Source organism: Bombina bombina, chromosome 4, assembly GCF_027579735.1.
Source record: "Bombina bombina isolate aBomBom1 chromosome 4, aBomBom1.pri, whole genome shotgun sequence".
NCBI classification, from domain to species: domain Eukaryota; kingdom Metazoa; phylum Chordata; class Amphibia; order Anura; family Bombinatoridae; genus Bombina; species Bombina bombina.
Window position 1 is genome coordinate 1,181,619,223 of NC_069502.1, and position 20,309 is coordinate 1,181,639,531.

At 37.0% G+C, this 20,309-nt stretch overlaps 1 protein-coding gene across 1 annotated transcript in view; it reads left to right on the forward strand.

Annotated features, from left to right (window-relative positions):
- The first annotated feature begins 6,375 nt into the window (after positions 1–6,375).
- Positions 6,376–20,309, forward strand: part of LOC128658154 (uncharacterized) — a 258,955-nt gene continuing 245,021 nt past the window's right edge. The window contains exon 1 of the mRNA XM_053712657.1: positions 6,376–6,958. Coding sequence (XP_053568632.1) covers positions 6,890–6,958 — 69 coding nt within the window. The 5' untranslated portion in view covers positions 6,376–6,889. The remainder of the gene's footprint in view (positions 6,959–20,309) is intronic.

Below are 20,309 nucleotides of genomic sequence, written 5' to 3' on the forward strand. Positions count from 1 at the left end.
GCAAGACCATACAGCAGTTTCACAGGACAGGTTCCACTCAGAACAGGCCTCGCCATGGTCGACCAAAGAAGTTGAGTGCACGTGCTCAGCGTCATATCCAGAGGTTGACTTTTTGAAATAGACGTATGAGTTCTGCCAACATTGCTGCAGAGGTTGAAGGGGTGGGGGTCAGCTTGTAAGTGCTCAGACCATACGCCGCACACTGCATCAAATTGGTCTGCATGGCTGTCGTCCCAGAAGGAAGCCTCTTCTAAAGATGATGCACAAGTTTGCAGAAGACAAGCAGACTAAGCACATGGATTACTGGAACCATGTCCTGTGGTCCTATGAGACCAAGATACATTTATATGGTCCAGATGGTGTCAAGCGTTTGTGGCAGCAACCAGGTAAGGAGTACAAAGTCAAGTGTGTCTTACCTAAAGTCAAACATGGTGGTGGGAGTGTCATGGTCTTGGCTTGCATGAGTGCTGCCGGCACTGGGGAGCTACAGTTCATTGAGGGAACCATGAATGCTAACATGTACTGTGACATACTGAAGTAAAGCATGATCCCCTCCCTTCAGAGACTGGGCCTCAGGGCAGTATTCCAACATGATAACAACCCCAAACACAGCGCCAAGACAACCACTGCCTTGCTAAAGAAGCTGAGGGTAAAGGTGATGGACTGGCCAAGCATGTCTCCAGACCTAAACCCTATTGAGCATCTGTGGGGCATCCTCAAATGGAAGGTGGGGGAGCGCAAGGTCTCTAACATCCTCCAGCTGTGTGATGTTGTCATGGGGGAGTGGAAGAGGACTCCAGTGGCAACCTGTGAAGCCCTGGTGAACTCCATGCCCAAGAGTTAAGGCAGTGCTGGAAAATAATGGTGGCCACACAAAATATTGACACTTTGGGCCCAATTTGTTGTCAACGGTTTAGACATTAATGGCTGTGTGTTGAGTTATTTTGAGGGGACAGAAAATGTACACTGTTATACAGGCTGTACACTCACTACTTTACATTGTAGTAAAGTGTAATTTCCTCAGTGTTGTCACATGAAAAGATAAAGTAAAATATTTACAAAAATGTGAGGGGTGTACTCACTTTTGTGAGATACTGTATGTATTATAAATAAGTGTATCTTTGTTTCTGTTTCTCTATAGAGGAGATCACAGGTAAGGAGCGTAGACGTTAAACGTAAATTCTATAGCGTAAGGTTCGGTTACCATAACAACTAATTGATTTTCCAGAAATCTGATGTCGGATGGAAGCATTAACACAATGTTAACTTACAGCACACGAAAAGAGCAACTGCACGCAATGAGCAAAATATTTAAATGGAGACCTGGCCACTTCAGTAGCTTACGGCTCCATTTCTTACGGCTCAATGAAACTAATGGTAACATTACATTCTCTATTTAATATATGTAGCATGTAATGTTTGCACTATAATGACCGTTTAATTTCACTAACTTCCCTTATATGCCTTACAGTGAAAGGTCAAAAATGGATAGAGAAATGACTATAGGGTAGATTCTATTCCAGTTGAATAGCTCATCATAGAATTTAATAACAAAGCAAGACATTTTATTTGAGAATTTTGTCTAAAAAATATTGCTAAGCTTTTGTCCTGAATAGAATCTTGATTTTTTGTAATACAGTAGGATGCGCACAAAAAAACCCATCCCAAACTTCTGTTGCCAGTCGAAGGTTTAATATATGGAGGGGTAGTTATCAAGCCGTCAACCTCAAATACGCTGGAATTCCGCAGCATATTTGTGGCGAGGCTGATTCGCCTTAGTTATCAAGCCCTAGATACCGGCAAAAGTAGAATTTTGTGACGTAAGCTTCAATCCGCCGGACTCAGTCCGACACAGATCGATTCTTACGTCACTCCAGATGTTCCGCACACAAGTGCGACACAATCTGACTACTTTTGCTAGTTATCAAAAATCTAGCAGGTACGCTCGGCACTTTTCCGACCCAGCGTACCTGGTTTTCAAACTGCCGCCCTGGAGGCGGCGGATCCCATAGGAATCAATGTGAGTCTGACCATAGCGAAAGTTCATGTTCGCTGCTGCCAGATATCCATTGATTTCTATGGGAGCTGTCTACACCTAACACCCTAACATGTACCCCGAGTCTAAACACCCCTAATCTGTCCCCCCCCTACACCGCCGCAACTAAATAAAGTTATTACCCCCTAAACCGCCGCTCCTGGACCCCGCTGCAACTATAATAAACTGATTAACCCCTAAACCGCCGCTCCTGGACCCCGCTGCAACTATAATAAACTGATTAACCCCTAAACCGCCGCTCCCGGACCCCGCCGCCACTATAATAAATATGTTAACCCCTAAACCGCCGCTCCTGGTCCCCGCCGCAACTATAATATATGTATTAACCCCTAAACCGCCGCTCCCGGACCTCGCCGCCACCTACATTATACCTATTAACCCCTATCCTGCCCCCCCTACACCGCCGCCACTATAATAAATTTATTAACCCCTATCCTGCGGATCCCGGACCTCGCCGCAACTAAATAAATAGTTTAACCCCTAAACTGCCGCTCCCGGACCCCGCCGCAACCTATCTTAAACTTATTAACCCCTAATCTGCCCCCCCTACACCGTCGCCACCTATAATAAATGTATTAACCCCTATCCTGCCCCCCCCACACCGCCACCACTGTAATAAAGTTATTAACCCCTATCCTGCCCCCCCTACACCGCCGCAACTCTAATAAAATTATTAACCCCTAAACCTAAGTCTAACACTAACCCTAACACCCCCCTAACTTAAATATTAATTAAATAAATCTAAATAATATTTCTCTTATTAACTAAGTTAATCCTATTTAAAACTAAATACTTACCTTTAAAATAAACCCTAATATAGCTACAATATAAATGATAATTATATTGTAGCTATTTTAGGATTTATTTTTATTTTACAGGCAACTTTCAATTTATTTTAACTAGGTACAATAGCTATTAAATAGTTATTAACTATTTAATAGCTACCTAGTTAAAATAAAGAGAAATTAACCTGTAAAATAAAAACTAACCTAAGTTACAATTACACCTAACACTACACTATACTTTAATAAATTATTTCTATTTAAAACTAAATACTTACAAATTGTAAAATAAACCCTAAGATAGCTACAATATAATTAATAATTACATAGTAGCTATTTTAGGATTTATATTTATTATACAGGTAACTTTGTATTTATTTTAGCTAGTTAGAATAGTTATTTAATAGTTATTAACTATTTAATAACTACCTAGCTAAAAGAAATACAAAATTACCTGTAAAATAAATCCTAACCTAAGTTACAATTAAACCTAACACTACACTATCATTAAATTAATTAAATAAATTACCTACAAATAACTACAATTAAATACAATTAAATAAACTAACTAAAGTAGAAAAAATAAAAAAAGCTAAGTTACAAAAAATAAAAAAAATAAGTTGCAAACATTTAAAAAATATTACAACAATTTTAAGCTACTTACACCTAATCTAAGCCCCCTAATAAAATAACAAAGCCCCCCAAAATAAAAAAAATGCCCTACCCTATTCTAAATTAAAAAAGTTCAAAGCTCTTTTACCTTACCAGCCCTTAAAAGGGCCTTTTGCGGGGCATGCCCCAAAGAATTCTGCTCTTTTGCCTGTAAAAGAAAAATACAACCCCCCAACATTAAAACCCACCACCCACATACCCCTAATCTAACCCAAACCCCCCTTAAATAAACCTAACACTAGCCCCCTGAAGATCCTCCTACCTTGAGTCGTCTTCAGCCAGCCGACCACCGATGGAACCGAAGAGGAGATCCGGAGCGGCAGAAGTGATCATCCAAGGGGCGCTGAAGAAGTCTTCCATCCGATGAAGTCATCATCCAGGCGGCGCTGAAGAAGTCTTCCATCCGGGCGATGTCATCTTCCAAGCGGCGTCTTCAATCTTCTTTCTTCCGGATCCATCTTCATCCCGCCGACGCGGAACATCCTTCTTCCCCGACGGCCGACGACTGAAGGTTCCTTTAAGGGACGTCATCCAAGATGGCGTCCCTTCAATTCCGATTGGCTGATAGGATTCTATCAGCCAATCGGAATTAAGGTAGGAAAAATCTGATTGGCTGATTGAATCAGCCAATCAGATTGAAGTTCAATCCGATTGGCTGATCCAATCAGCCAATCAGATTGAGCTCGCATTCTATTGGCTGTTCCGATCAGCCAATAGAATGCCAGCTCAATCTGATTGGCTGTTAATAATTATTTAATAACTATTGTACCTAGTTAAAATAAATTGAAAGTTGCCTGTAAAATAAAAATAAATCCTAAAATAGCTACAATATAATTATTATTTATATTGTAGCTATATTAGGGTTTATTTTAAAAGAAAGTATTTAGTTTTAAATAGGATTAACTTAGTTAATAAGACAAATATTATTTAGATTTATTTAATTAATATTTAAGTTAGGGGGGTGTTAGGGTTAGTGTTAGACTTAGGTTTAGGGGTTAATAATTTTATTACAGTGGCGGCGGTGTAGGGGGGGGCAGATTAGGGGTTAATAAGTTTAAGATAGGTTGGGGCGGGGTCCGGGAGCGGCGGTTTAGGGGTTAAACTATTTAGTTGCGCCGAGGTCCGGGATCCGCAGGATAGGGGTTAATAAATTTATTATAGGTGGCGACGGTGTAGGGGGGGCAGATTAGGGGTTAATAAGTTTAAGATAGGTTGCGGCGGGGTCCGGGAGCGGTGGTTTAGGGGTTAAACTATTTATTTAGTTGCGGCGAGGTCCGGGATCTGCAGGATAGGGGTTAATAAATTTATTATAGGTGGCGGCGGTGTAGGGGGGCAGGATAGGGGTTACTAGGTATAATGTAGGTGGCGGCGGTGTCCGGGAGCGGCGGTTTAGGGGTTAATACATTTATAAGAGTTGCGGCGGGGTCTAGGAGCGGCGGTTTAGGGGTTAGTAACTTTATTTAGTTGCGGGGGGCTCCGGGGGCGCCGGTATAGGGGGTAGAACAGTGTAGTTAGTGTGGGTGCTTAGTGACAGCTTGTCAATAAAGCTGTCAAAAAGCCGAAGAGCAGCGAGATCGGATGAGTGATAACTATCACAATCCGCTGCTCATCGCCCCGTACTTGGTGCACGGCTTTTTGACAGCTTTTTTGATAACTTAGGCGAACGTATTCAGGTCCGCAGCGGCGATGGTAGGCGAGCTTAGGCGGGCGTATAGGGCCGGCGAAGGCAGGTAAAGTAGACGGCTTGATAACTACCCCTCATGGGCTCAATTCTTAAAAATGTAGAGAAATTGGCCATTTTATTTAACATTATTTTGTAATGTATGAGTTTCTTTTTAACATTAACAGCCCTGCATAGTGGGATAAACAGCTGTCAAGCTAAAATTTTACTTTCTGATAAAAATAAAAAATCAGAAACCTCACATTGATGAGACTTCTTATAAAATCTCGCTGGGCCACCCTTAGCTATTGTGGGGCCCTAAAAAGAGATAACTTGTTGGGCCCCCTCAGCCCAAACCCTTATTCCCTTCCCCTTTATGCCCTCCTGCCTATATAACCCACCACTGTCCCAATATCCAGTGTGTACAAAGAATAACCCTATTTATTATGTTATACCTCATAAACACTTCTTCATAAACGAAATACAGGGTGTACATTGCACCTTCTCATACCCTCACCCCTAATGACAGTGTGGAGCCCCCCAAAGAGTGGGCCTGGGGCTTATGCCCCTCTCAACCTGATCTTGCCAAAGAAGAGAGCTTTAGAGACCTGGGCCCTATGTGACTATATTCTAAAATAATACTCATTTGCTATTGCAGATGAAATCTAAACCTTCATACTAAAGCATACATGAAAACTGAGAATTAAAAAATAAAAAGCTTTTAGAATGTAAGCGTATCATTATTCTGATATTTATCTGCTTCTTCAGTTACTTTTCTGCAGTATAATGATATATAAAGTAATCTATGACCATTTCATTGCATCACTTTCTAAACCTTTATTAAATAAAGGTACATGATAATTATATTAATACAAATAATATATTTCTTATTTAGAGTACTTTAAAGTAACCTTATTTATCCCATCACTAAATAAGGATTTTAAATATAAAGTGAAATAAAGGGAAATAGCTTTTCCCTGTAGATAGCAGCCTGTAAAAACTGTCCACAGATGTTTACAGGAAGAGGGAAGAAAGCCTTGCTGTATCTCTCATACAGCTTTCTGAAACGCCTACTAGCAGTTTCCCTTTAAATAAAAGGCCAGCCTACTGAAATTGACACAGTTTTCTTTGCCAGCCAATAGGAGAGCTGAAGCGAGAGCTGTGTTTGCTACAAGTTTCACATTGCTAGAATGCATAGCCACAGACACAGGGACGGTGTGTGCATGTGTGTATGTATGTGTGTGTGTAAGGCAGCGTGGATGAGTTCAGAGGAGCAAGGTATGGATGGCTGGACAATAATACTCAATAGGCATTTTAAGCACTTACCATGAACAGAAAAAAAGGAAGGGTTTGAACAACTGTTTAAGCCACCCTTATATAAAGCACAACAAATGTAATCCGTACCATTCTAAAATTCTGCAAGATCACTGCTTTATGGCTATTTTAAGCAACTAAACCAGGAACAATTCTTTTTCTTTCTTTTTTTTTTTTTAAAGTTTTTTTTTTTCCGCCTGGGACAATATTGTTTTTTATTGTGGATTTTTAACAACCTACAAGCTTATTATGTGCCTGAGATATTAAATGCACCTAGAGTTTTATGGATGCTTTTCTTTTTTATTTTTGTGATCTCCCTCCTGTATTTGGAAATGTGTGTATGTGAGTGTGTGTGTGTTTTGTAAATGTGAGTTTAACCTCTTCCTAATCCTTCGGATTTGTACAATGCTTAAGGTTTTAACAAAGAAGCTCAGGAACCAGAGTTTAAATGAAATCCAGCCTTTTCAACTAAAGGTAACTCAAATATAAACATTTTTTGAAGTTTTATATTTATATATATATATATATATATATATATATATATATATATATATATATATATATATATATTTGTTTTAAATGATGTGTCGCTGCATGTAATATAGAGTAAAATGTGTTATTGTGATACTATAATTAGCTTGTTTGGTGCCCAGACTCTAAGAGAATTGCATTATTAATTCTGAGATATAATACCCTATGGGTGTAAAGTAGAAGGCTGACCATGTATCTACAGATATAACCAGCAGATGAAACAGGCCCAATACTTACTGTATAATCTTCAGGCTTATCCCAGAGTCCTACAGGCCTCTATTGCAGCAGATAAGCAGCTTGAACAATTCTGCACTTTGATACGAAAAACTAAACCCTAATATGCAAAAAAAAAATAAAAAAAAATTAATAAATATTCATGGATGTTAAATGTATGCATTTAAAGTTACATTAAATATGAGTTGAAACTTATTTTAATTTATATTATGCACAAAACGTAGTCATTGCAACAATTTAGTGTGAGCATGACAAGCAGATGTTTGTATTTTACACAAAGTATATTTTATTACCATTTTATTTACAGTTATGCAACAAAAACGTTCTCATATGATTTATACATAATACATATTTTACTGCACCTCTTGAGTCAGACGTTGCTGTGTATATGAAATGACTCAAACCTGTAGGTACAGTATCTGTTGTTCATTTTACCAATATATTTATACATTATTAAGGGCCAGCTTACAAGTGGAGCGCTATCGTTAGCGCGAGAAGCGTAAACGCGATCTCAAGATCGCGGAGTTCTTTATGCTCAAATTCATATTACAAGTGGCACATTTTTTAAATTACCACAAATTCGTTTGTGCAAACTTGCACTAATTTACACTCCCCATATTTACTATGGGTAGCGTCGAGCGGTATTGTGCGCTCGTATTACAAGTTAAAAGTAAATGTGATCGTGCAAACGCAATTGCATTTCAGGTAGCGTAAAGAGTTTGTCTGGATTAAACAGTTGCACTAAACTTCATAATGAACCCCTAAACCACCACCCCCCGGCCATAGCAAACTACATCCTGACACTATTAACTCCTAACGTCACACACCCCACCACAAACTACGCATCTACACAAAATTACATAATGAACCCCAACCCCTAAACCACCAGCTCCCCACATTGCAAAGTCTCAACTACACTATTAACCCCTAAACCACCAGCCCTCCAAAGCAAAATAGCCCACTAACATCTAAACCGCCCAACCTAACACCCCCAAGTTAATCCAAAATAGACTAACCCTAGCTTTACAAAAAAAAACTTACCTTTAAAAAACAACAACAAAAACCTACCATTATTGTTAAAAAAACAACCTACCATTACCAAAAAAAAAATATGTTACAAACCTAACACTCAAAAAAAAAACAAAAAAAAAAACTAACATTGACAAAAAATAACAAATTACCAAAAATAAAAAAATAATTATGCCTATTCTAAAACCCCAAAATGAAAAAAAAAAACCTATTCTAAAACTGAACTACAAATAGCACTTAAAAGGGCCTTTTGTAGGGCATTGCCCTAAAGGGATCAAGCTCTTTTTCTGAAAAAACAAAACAAAAAAAACCTACCACCCTCTAACATTAACCACAGCCCAAAACTAAAAAAACAAATGTTATTTTGGCTGGGCATTGCCAAAAAACCCACCCAAACCCCCCAAAAAAAACAACCTAACTCTAAACCCCAAGATGATACTCACTAAAGATGATGGTGGCGGCCCTCCATCTTCATCCCGGCAGTGGTCCATCGTCTTATCTTCATCCTGGTGGCGGCAGCGGTCTTCATTCATCTTCAGATCTTGAACACGGAGGTCCTCTTCATGTGGTCACCAGCCGAACACAGAATTTTGAATGCAAGATACCCCTTGCATTCCTATTGGCTGATTTGCATGTTCAAATTCAAATCAGCCAATAAAATGAAAGCATTTCCTATGGGATGATTTGAATTTGAAAATACAAATCAGCCAATAGGAATACAAGGTACCCTTATATAAAAGGGGTACCTTGAATTCAAAATTCAGTGTGCGGCTGGGGAACGCATGAAGAGGGCCTCTGTGTTAACCCTCTGAAGATAAAGACCATCGCTGCTGCCTGGATGAAGATAAGAAGATGGACCGCTGCTGGGATGAAGAAAGACAACCACCGGGAGGAAGATGGGGCGCCGCCATCATCTTTGGTGAGTGTCATCTTGCGGATTAGAGTTAGGATTTTTTGTTAGTTTTTTTGGGGTGGTGGGTGTTTTTTTTAAGATTAGGGTTTATTTTAATTTTAATCTGGGCAAGAAAATACCTAAATGCTATTTTAATGGCAATGCCCAGCAAAAATCCCTTTTTTAAGGAATTTTTTTAGACTAGGTTTTTTTTTAGTTCTGGGGTCGGGGGGTTAATGTTAGAGGGTTGTAGGTTTTTTTGTTTTTTTCTTTTCAGAAAAAGAGGTTGATCACTCTAGGGCAATGCCCTTCAAAAGGCCCTTTTAAGGGCTATTTGTAGTTTTGTTTTAGAATAGTTTTTATTTTGGGGTTTTAGAAAAGGCACAATTCTTTTAATATTTTTGGATAATTTGTTTATTGTTTGTAATATTAGTGGGTTACTTTGCATTGGGGGACTGGCGGTTTAGAGGTTAATGGTACATAGGTAATTTGCGATTGGGGGGCTGATGGTTTAGGGGTTATTAGCGTAGTGCAGAATTTGTGGTGGGCTATGTGGCGGTTTAGGGTTTATTAGAGTAGGGGTCTTATGGCAATTCGGGTTGTTAGATTTGTTTCCCACTTTTCTGGCTCCATTGACTTCTATGGGGCAGTAGGTTATCGCATGTGCAATAGTGTAAATTCGGCTTTTTGCGCGAGTCGGGTTAGCGCTGGACCGATAACGTATTCCTTTCAACTCATAATACCAGTGCAACCCAACTTGCGCAGTTTACTGATAGCGCAATTAGCAATCTAGCGAAATTGCTAAGTACCGATCCACTTGTAATCCAGTCCTAAACATTGTAATAATATTTCTTTTCTGCTTTTTTTGTAAAAATAAAATCCCAAAGCCTATATTAGCCACTGAAATTTAAATAATATTGCTTATTGCTTGCCTCTGTGAAAGTGTTTCAATATGTTTATTAATTATGTAGTGTGCTTATGTTGTATAGATATCATATGAACCCAGGTATATATCCACATGTCCAAACCAAACAAGGAATTCTGGGTCAACAGATGATATTCTAAAAATGCTGTGTGATCATCTAGCGTCTTGAATACTAATATGTGTGTGTGACTAGAGTAGGGATGTCCAACTTCCTCACATGAGGGGCCACATTGAAACGGTATTACAAATCCACAGGCACGCTTTTATAACTGTGTGTATTATAAAACTTGCATTTTTTTTAGCCTGATATTTGCATAATGTCTGTGTTTTTCATATAGTTGTAATTACATACTCAGAGACCCTGGTATACAGACACCCAGCATTCTATAGTGAGAAGTGGCAGATACAATGTACTGGGGTCTGCATTATGGCACTTGATACCTTGTGTTGGAGAAGTTCATATGTTAAGCAAGCCAAGCACTCTATTCGAATGTAAAACTGTAAGGCTTTATTGATAATCCTTTAAAAGCATTGGATCCTTAGAAATATTTCAATGAACTAAAGTATTCAAGTGATCGAGGCATAGCCGTACGTGTTTTGGGCTCCACCCAGCTTTATAATTTAACTTCACAGGCTGTTCAATGTTAAAACATGTTTGTCAAGTGTTTTGGATTTAGCACACAGATAATATTTTATTGTCCTGTATGTACTTTTTATGTTTGGGAAAAAAGAACAACCAGTGATTCCTGAAATCAAAATGTTAAAAACCTAAATTAAGACGTGCTCAGTATCAGCTTTTGGAAGCAGGGGATTGTGTGAACTGTAGTTCTAGATATAAGATATTGGTCTGTATGTTGCTGTAGCTCTGGTGGTAGACAGCGAGTATTTGTGTCCTTGTCCTATTACTTGCATATAAGTTAAAGCCAGACTACACATGCACACACAATACATACACTACTAGCCTTTGTATGATGCAATCAACAACAATCAAATATAACCACGTATACCTCTAATTAAAGGGACAGAAAAGTCATAATTAGACATTCATGATTTAGACAGAGCATACAGTTTTAACTTTCCAATTTATTTATTTATTTATTATTTAATTTGCTTACTTCTCTTGTTATCCTTTGCTAAAAGGTTTATCTAGGTAAGCTCAGGAGCAGCAAATAACCTAGGTTTTAGCTGCTGATTGGTGGCTGCATATATATACTGATTATCATTGGCTCACCCATGTGTTCCGTTAGCAACCAGTAGTGCATTGCTGCTCCTTCAACAAATGATATCAAGAGAATGAAGCAAATTAGATAATAGAAGTAAACTGGAAAGTTGTTTAAAATTGTATGTTCTACCTAAATCATGAAATACAATTTTTGGGTTTCATGTCCCTTTAACTGATGTGAGTTAAACATAATACTCAAGTGTATGTGTGTGTGTATATATATATATATATATATATATATATATAATAAAAAGCAATAGTTAAACACATTGCAGCATAAAAGGGTTAATAAAAGCAGGAATGGTCTATGCTAGGGAGTCTAAGGCTCAGGATTTATTATGTTCTCAGAAGCATTTTTGGAAACAAAAATATATTGCAAAAATATGTCTGTACAAATTCTAAATGAACAGATGTGGCTGTAATATTTTAATTTTATGCCCCTTTAAATATAAGTCAAAAATGGTATCACTTCAAAAAAGACACATTTTCTATCATGCAAATAGAAGCACAGCTTTTAAATGTGCTGAATTTATATATAGTTGCCTTAAAAGAATATTAAACGGACATTAATATTAAAGAAACCTCTGTTCCGTGTAAAAGAGAATGTTTCAAAATAAATTAATGTTATATTAAATAGATGTTCCATTGCTAAAAAAACTATTACTATCTGTAAGTTGTCTCATTCAGCCAATAGGCATTAGAGTCCTGTGACTCAGGCTAGAAGTTCATAAGAGTTTGTCGTATTCCAAACAGGGAGGTACACCCTTTTAAGGGCCAGATTACAAATGGAGTGGTATTTTGCGCTTCCGCTAGAGAGCTAAATGCGCTAGAACTTCTTGCGCTCGTCTGATTGCGTTGGTATTATGAGTTGAAAGTTAAAAGTTATCCCTCTCATGCTAACCTGACAAGCGCAAAAAGCGTACTTCTAGCACACATAGACAGTCGTGCAAACAATAACCTATTTCCCCATAGACGTCAATGGAGAAACGGAAACATGATCGCATATTTTCATATGCGCGTACCTGATCACATATTCTAATATGCGCAAGCCAAACATGAAAATATTAACCCCTTAAGGACGCATGTCGTACAGGGTACGTCGCACACAAACTCTTCTTTAAAGACCAGCGACGTACCCTGTACGACATTACGGGTTTAAAGTGGCTGGAAGCGATCCTGCTTGCTTCCAGCCGCTTTCCGGTTATTGCAGTGATACCTCGATATCGAGGCATCCTGCAATAACACCCCTTGGCCATCCGATGCAGAGAGAGCCACTCTGTGGCCCTCTCTGCACCAGACATTGATGGCCGGTATCGTTGGTGGGTGGGAGGCGGGTGGGTGGCTATCGATGGGCCCTATGATGTTGAGGGGGCGGGATCGGCGGAGGCACGCGCGTGCTTGCGTGCGCGGGAGGGTGGGCGCGTGCACGGGGTGGAAGCGGGTGGGAACGGCTAGACTACAGAATTTTTTTTTAAAAAAAGTGGGTTAGAGTGGGGTAAAATTTAATTTAAAAAAAGCATCTAAGGGATCTGGGAGGGGTGGAGGGTTGGTCTTTGGCTGGGGGGAAGCTACACTACAGAAAAAAATAATAAAAAGCAGTTATTTTAGCAAACTGGGTACTGGCAGACAGCTGCCAGTACCCAAGATGGCTACCAATAAGGTAGAGGGGGAGGGTTAGAGAGCTTTTTAAGGGGATCAGGGAGGTTGGGGGTTAAGGGGGCATCCTACACATCAGCATATGTAAATATGCTAAAAAAAAGACTTTCTGCCAGTACTTAAGATGGCGGGGACAATTGTGGGGTGGGGGAGGGAAGAGAGCTGTTTGCGAGGTATCAGGGGGTGTGATGTGTCAGGTGGGAGGCTGATCTCTACATTTAAAGCTAAAATTAACCCTGCAAGCTCCCTACAAGCTACCTAATTAACCCCTTCACTGCTAGACATAATTCACGTGTGATGCGCAGCGGTATTTAGCGGCCTTCTAATTACCAAAAAGCAACACCAAAGCCATATATGTCTGCTATTTCTGAACAAAGGCGATCCCAGAGAAGCATTTACAACCATTTGTGCCATAATTGCACAAGCTGTTTGTAAATAATTTCAGTGAGAAACCAAATGTTTGTGAAAAAAATTGTGAAAAAGTTAACTTTTTTTTTTATTTGATCGCATTTGGCGGGGAAATGGTGGCATGAAATATACCAAAATGGGCCTAGATCAATACTTTGGGTTGTCTACTACACTACACTAAAGCTAAAATTAACCATACAAGCTCCCTAATTAACCCCTTCACTGCTGGGCATAATACACGTGTGGTGCGCAGCTGCATTTAGCGGCCTTCTAATTACCAAGAAGAAACGCCAAAGCCATATATGTCTGCTATTTCTGAACAAAGGAGATCCCAGAGAAGCTTTTACAACCATTTGTGCCTTAATTGCACAAGGTGTTTGTAAATAATTTCAGTGAGAAACCTAAAATTGTGAAAAATTTAACGTTTTTTTTTTCATTTGATCGCATTTGGCGGTGAAATGGTGGCATGAAATATACCAAGATGGGCCTAGATCAATACTTGGGGTTGTCTACTATACTACACTAAAGCTAAAATTAACTATTGAAGCTCCCGACATGCTCCCTAATTAACCCCTTCACTGGGCATAATACACGTGTGGTGCGCAGTGGCATTTAGCGGCCTTCTAATTACCAAAAAGCAACGCCAAAGCCATATATGTCTGCTATTTCTGAACAAAGGGGATCCCAGAGAAGCGTTTACAACCATTTATGCCATAATTGCACAAGTTGTTTGCAAATAATTTCAGTGAGAAACCTAAAGTTTGTGAAAAAATTTGTGAAAAAGTGAACAATTTTTTTTATTTGATCTCATTTGGCGGTGAAATGGTGGCATGAAATATACCAAAATGGGCCTAGATCAATACTTTGGGATGTCTTCTAAAAAAATATATATACATGTCAAGGGATATTCAGGTATTCCTGAAAGATATCAGTGTCCCAATGTAACTAGTGCTAATTTTGAAAAAAAATGGTTTGGAAATAGCAAAGTGCTACTTGTACTTATTGCCCTATAACTTGCAAAAAAAGCAAAGAACATGTAAACATTGGGTATTTCTAAACTCAGGACAAAATGTAGAAACTATTTAGCATGGGTGTTTTTTGGTGGTTATAGATGTGTAACAGATTTTGGGGGTCAAAGTTAGAAAAGGTGTGTTTTTTTTCCTTTTTTCCTCATATTTTATAATTTTGTTTATAGGTAATTATAAGATATGATGAAAATAATGGTATCTTTAGAAAGTCCATTTAATGGCGAGAAAAACGATATATAATATGTGTGGATACAGTAAATTAGTCAGAGGAAAATTACAGCTAAACACAAACACCGCAGAAATGGAAAAAGAGCCCTGGTCCTTAAGGGAAAGAAATTGAAAAATGGCCTTGTCCTTAAGGGGTTAATATTGCATAAATATGCTTTTACATATTTTTATCTACCTAACTGCAAAAGGCTCCAATGCACTTACATATATGTTTATATAAACATATGTATTTATGTGTTTTTAAGTATATGTATATATGTCTATTTATGTAAACATATGTATGTGTTTATAAGTGTATATATATATATATATATATGTCTATATATATATATATAAACATATGTATTTATGTGTTTATAAGTATATATATATATATATATATATGTCTATATATATATATATAAACATATGTGTTTATAAGTATATATATATATATAAACATATGTATTTATGTGTTTATAAGTATATATATATATATATATATATATATATATATATATATATATATATGTAAACATATGTATTTATGTGTTTAAGTATATACCGTATGTATGTCTATATATGTAAACATATGTATTTATGTGTTTATAAATATATATATATATATATATATATATATATATATATATATATATATGTAAACATGTATTTATGTGTTTATAAGTATATATATATATATATATATATGTAAACATATGTATTTATGTGTTTAAGTATATACCGTATATATGTCTATATATGTAAACATATATATTTATGTGTTTATAAGTTTACAAAGTATATTTTATTACCATTTTATTTAAAGTTATGTAACAAAACGTTCTAATATGATTTATACATAATACATATTTTACTGCATCTCTTGAGTCAGACATTGCTCTATTTATGATTCAAACCTGTAGTTACAGTATCTGTTGTTCATTTTACCAATATATTTATACATTATTAAGGGCCAAATCACAAGTGAAATGCTATCGTTAGCATGAGGAGCGTAAACGCGATCGCAAGATCAATGTGTTCTTTATGCTCAAATCCATATTACAAGTGGCACGCTTTTAAAATTACCGCAAATTAATTTGCGTGAACTTGCACTATTTTATGCTCCCCATATTTTCTATGGGTAATATTGAGCGGTAATGTGCGCTCATATTACAATTTTAAAGTAAATGCGATCGCGCAACTGCAATTGCATTTCAGGTAGAGTAAAGAATTTGTCTGGATGAACCAGTTACACCCCCACTTTGCAAACTACCTCCTTACACTATTAACCCCTAAAACGCCACACACCCCACCACAAAGTAAGCATCTACACTATTAACCCCTAAACCAGCAGCCCCCCACATTGTGAAGTCTCAACTACCCTATTAACCCCTAAACCACCAGCCCCCCAAAGTAAAGTAAGCCACTAACATCTAAACCCCCTAACACCCCCTAAGTTAACCCAAAATAGACTAACCCTAGCTTTACAAAAAAACTAACTACCTTTAAAAAAATATAAAAACTTACCTTTAAAAAACAACAAAAAACTACCATTACTGTTAAAAAAACAACAACCTACCATTACCAAATAAATTAAATAAAATATTATATTACAAAATTATATTACAAACAAACCTAACATTACAAAAAAAAACCCCACTAACATTTACAAAAAATAACAAATTACCAAATATAAAAAAGAAAATTATGCCTATTCTAAAACCCCAAAATAATAAAAAAAATTAACTGATGTGGCTGTAATATTTTAATTTTTAAGCCCCTTTAAATAGTCAAAGTTTGTACCACTTACATCTATCTGCATGTGACTACTTAGCACGCTGTAACGCATGTATTTTATACAATGTTGCACTGATCTGTTACATTTTGCATTACATTTTACTTTTAAGGGTCACATTTTCTATCATGCAAATAGAAGCACAGCTTTTAAATGTGCTGAATTTATATATAGTTGCCTTAAAAGAATATTAAACGGACATTAATATTAAAGAAACCACTGTTCCATGTAAAAGAGAATGTTTCAAAATAAATGTTTTATTAAATAGATGTTCCATTGCAGAAAAATAACCTACTTTTTATCTGTAAGTTGTCTCAATCATCCAATAGGCATTAGAGTCCTGTGACTCAGGCTAGAAGTTCATAAGAGTTTGTCATATTCCAAACAGCTGGAGGTACACCCTTTTAAGGGTCAGATTACAAGTGGAGTGGTATTTTGTGCTTCCGCTAGAGCGCTAATTGCGCTAGAATTAAACTTTTTTTGTGCTGGTATTATGAGTTCAAAGTTAAGTTATCCCTCTCACGCTAACCTGACAAGCACAAAAAGCTTAATTCTAGCGCAGTTAGACAGTCACGCAAACAATAACCTATTCCCCCATAGAAGTCAATGGAGAGAAAAAAGTGGAAAAAATATTAATATGCGCGTACCTTATCGTATATTCTAATATGCGTGTTCCTTATCGTATATTCTAATATGTGCGTACCTGATCACATATTCTAATATGTGCGTACCTGATCACATATTCTAATATGCGCAAGCCCGACATGAAAATATGAATATTGCATAAATATGCTTTTATATGTTTTCATCTACCTAACTGCAAAAGGCTCCAAAGCACTTATATATATATATATATATATATATATATATATATATATATATATATATATATATATTTATATATGTAAACATATATTTATGTGTTTATAAGTGCATATATATGTCTAAATACATAAATACATATATACACATATAATTACATGCATACATATGTACACACACACTCATATATATATATTTATATATATGTCTATATATGTAAACATATGTATTTATGTGTTTATAAGTGTATATATATATGTCTGTAAATACATAAATTCATATATACACATATAAATACATATGCACACACACACACACACACACACATATATATATATATATATATATATATATATATATATATATATATAAACATATATATATATATATAAACATATACATCTTTGAAGCCTTTTTCTTTTTTTCTAACACCTGAGATTTCATATCTTTGAGCCCTTATAACTTTTATGTGCAATACTTTTATGTATATTTATATTAGACAGTGTTTTTATAAGTGTAACATATTTTTGATGTGTTTTGATGTGTTTTGACACTTTTTAATTTTGCAAAAGTTAACCACAGCGCCACTTGTAATCTCTCCCTAAATGGGCTGGACTCTTCTAACACTACTGGGAAGTTTATTTGTGTTGCTGCCTTACAGCTGTTTGAGAGAGAATCCTGCATTATTCTTATTTTAAGTATAGGTGATGGTTTCAATGGACAAAAGTGACTTTTTCAAATGACAAAACAAAGGTAAAGTCCCCACCGCAAGTAAAATTGATCTGTAAACATGGTTTATAGAGCTGGTAATGTACAAAGAATCCTCGTGAGACAAAAAGACACTCCTGTGTATCTTGTGCCCTTTTCACCCCATTAGTTTTTTCCTATAAGAAGACTTAATTCTTGTATATCCAACAGTTAGGGCCCTTGTGCAGCTGTCAATACAGGAGTGCAATGTGAGCAGAAGAATGAGACTTCAGTAATTGTAATGGGTCTTTGATTAAATACCTAATTGAAAATAAAATAAAAAAAAGTTGCTTCTTATAAAATTTAACAATAAAGAACAGAAAGTTCTATTGTCCAAAATGTATTGAATGACAGGTGCTGCCAAATTATCTTTAGGGTCCCATTACTGGAGAAACAGATACCACTTTGTGATATTATTCATCATTGTTAATTATTAGTGAGTAAATGATATTGTTAATTATTAGTGAGTAAATGATATATTGTTAAATCTTAGTAAAGATATTTTAAATGTAAACAACCTGTGAGATATTTTACCTTTTCATACGTAAAGGAACTCAAACATATCGGGGGGGGGGGGGGGGCATTTTTTCTGGCAGGGTTTTCTTATCCAGTAAACTTAGAATTGTCCAGAATGGGAAATTTTAAATAAATAATATATATGTACACTACATATATATATACTGTATATATAAAGTTCACCTGTAGCTACAATATTTACCCCAACTCACTCTGGAGAGCCGTTCTAACAGGAGACTTAGCAATTCGGCTCCCAGGACCTGCACTAACTGGGTCCCGAGCATGCTAAGTGTCCTGTTAGCGCGGCCAGGGACTTGGCAAGAAGAAGATCGGGTTAGCACACTCTCCAGAGTGCATTAAGGTATTAAGTCTTTAAAAGTAATTTAAAGAAAACAAATAAATACTGACGAATTTCAGCAGTATTTTTTTTTGTTTTCTTTAAATTGTAGTGGTGCACTCATTCGAATATTGATTTTTGTTTAGAAAAATGAAAATCCGATTTTCGATACGAATATGCATTTGTCCGAAAATGAATGCACATCTATAAAATATATCTATCTGTATATTATACTATACTATATGTGTGTGTATGTATACATAAATACAGAATAGATATTAGATAGATACAGGTAAACAGACTGTATAAAAAAATCAGATGCCTACCTGGATCAGGTATCGATGAAATGTTGTTGGCTCAGGCATGGTCTGTAGCTTAGGATGCTTCCACTATATGCCTCAGGGAGCCCCATCAAATTCCCCATGGGTGTCAGCTCTGGGAGTCCTTTCTTATCCAGCACTGGAAGCAGCTCTCCCCCTCCACTGCGGATGGAAGTCCCTCCCTCCCCCTCTGATTTGCAGGCCCTTGCTGCACAGCATTCTGGAACTTATAGTTCCCAGCCTTGCAGCCTGGAAAGACAATATTTTTGGTGCAGCTGGCAGTGGTGGTTAAAGAGTGCTTCATAATGGCCCCAAACCAGAATGCCAGCACCAAGTCAGGGCCACTAGGCCCCTGACTAAAGTTTCCCCTTTCACCCCTGATGGTGGCCCTGACTGGGGGGAATTTATGCATTATTTGTCGTCCCCCCACATGATTTCCTGGGGGAGATACGTCCCCCCTGGTTTCTATGCTCATGCTCATTTTTATTTATTTATTGTCCTTTTTCATATCTCTCTAGTATAGAGCCGCATCTACTTACAAAGACTGACCTAAATATGTATAGTTTAGTGCAAAGAAGAGTGAGAGAGGGCATATGATAGTAACATTTACGTATATTAACCCCTTATTTAAAAAAAGATATATATATATATATACACATCATGCAGTACTTTGCCTATCGTATCGCACAATGTATATATACGTCTGAGCTGCAGGAAGCTTCAGCAGTGTTGGCTGTAAAGTTTTAGTGAGGAATAACTGGCTGCACTAAGATCTGTGATAAATGTCTTCTGTTTTAATATTAGCTTTAAAGTTACAATGGAGAGATGGAGTTCCTGAGCTCTAGTCATCTGCCTGCATATGGAACCAGAGCACGATCGGTGCTCCAGTTCCATTTGGAGGCAGAAGTTTCATTGCTACATACAGTGACACTTTGTAACGATCAGCTTCTTGGAGTGGGAGGAGCCCTACACTACATAATTTTTTTTAAGGTAAATGGAGGGATGGGAAGCTATACTACAGTAAAAGGGGGAAGAGGAAGGGGGCATAATTAATTATCATAGGGAGGGGAAGGCAGGTGGCACCACTACAGTACAGAAAAAAATAAATAAACTTGGTACTGGCAGAAAGCTGCCAGTACCTATGATGGCCACCAGT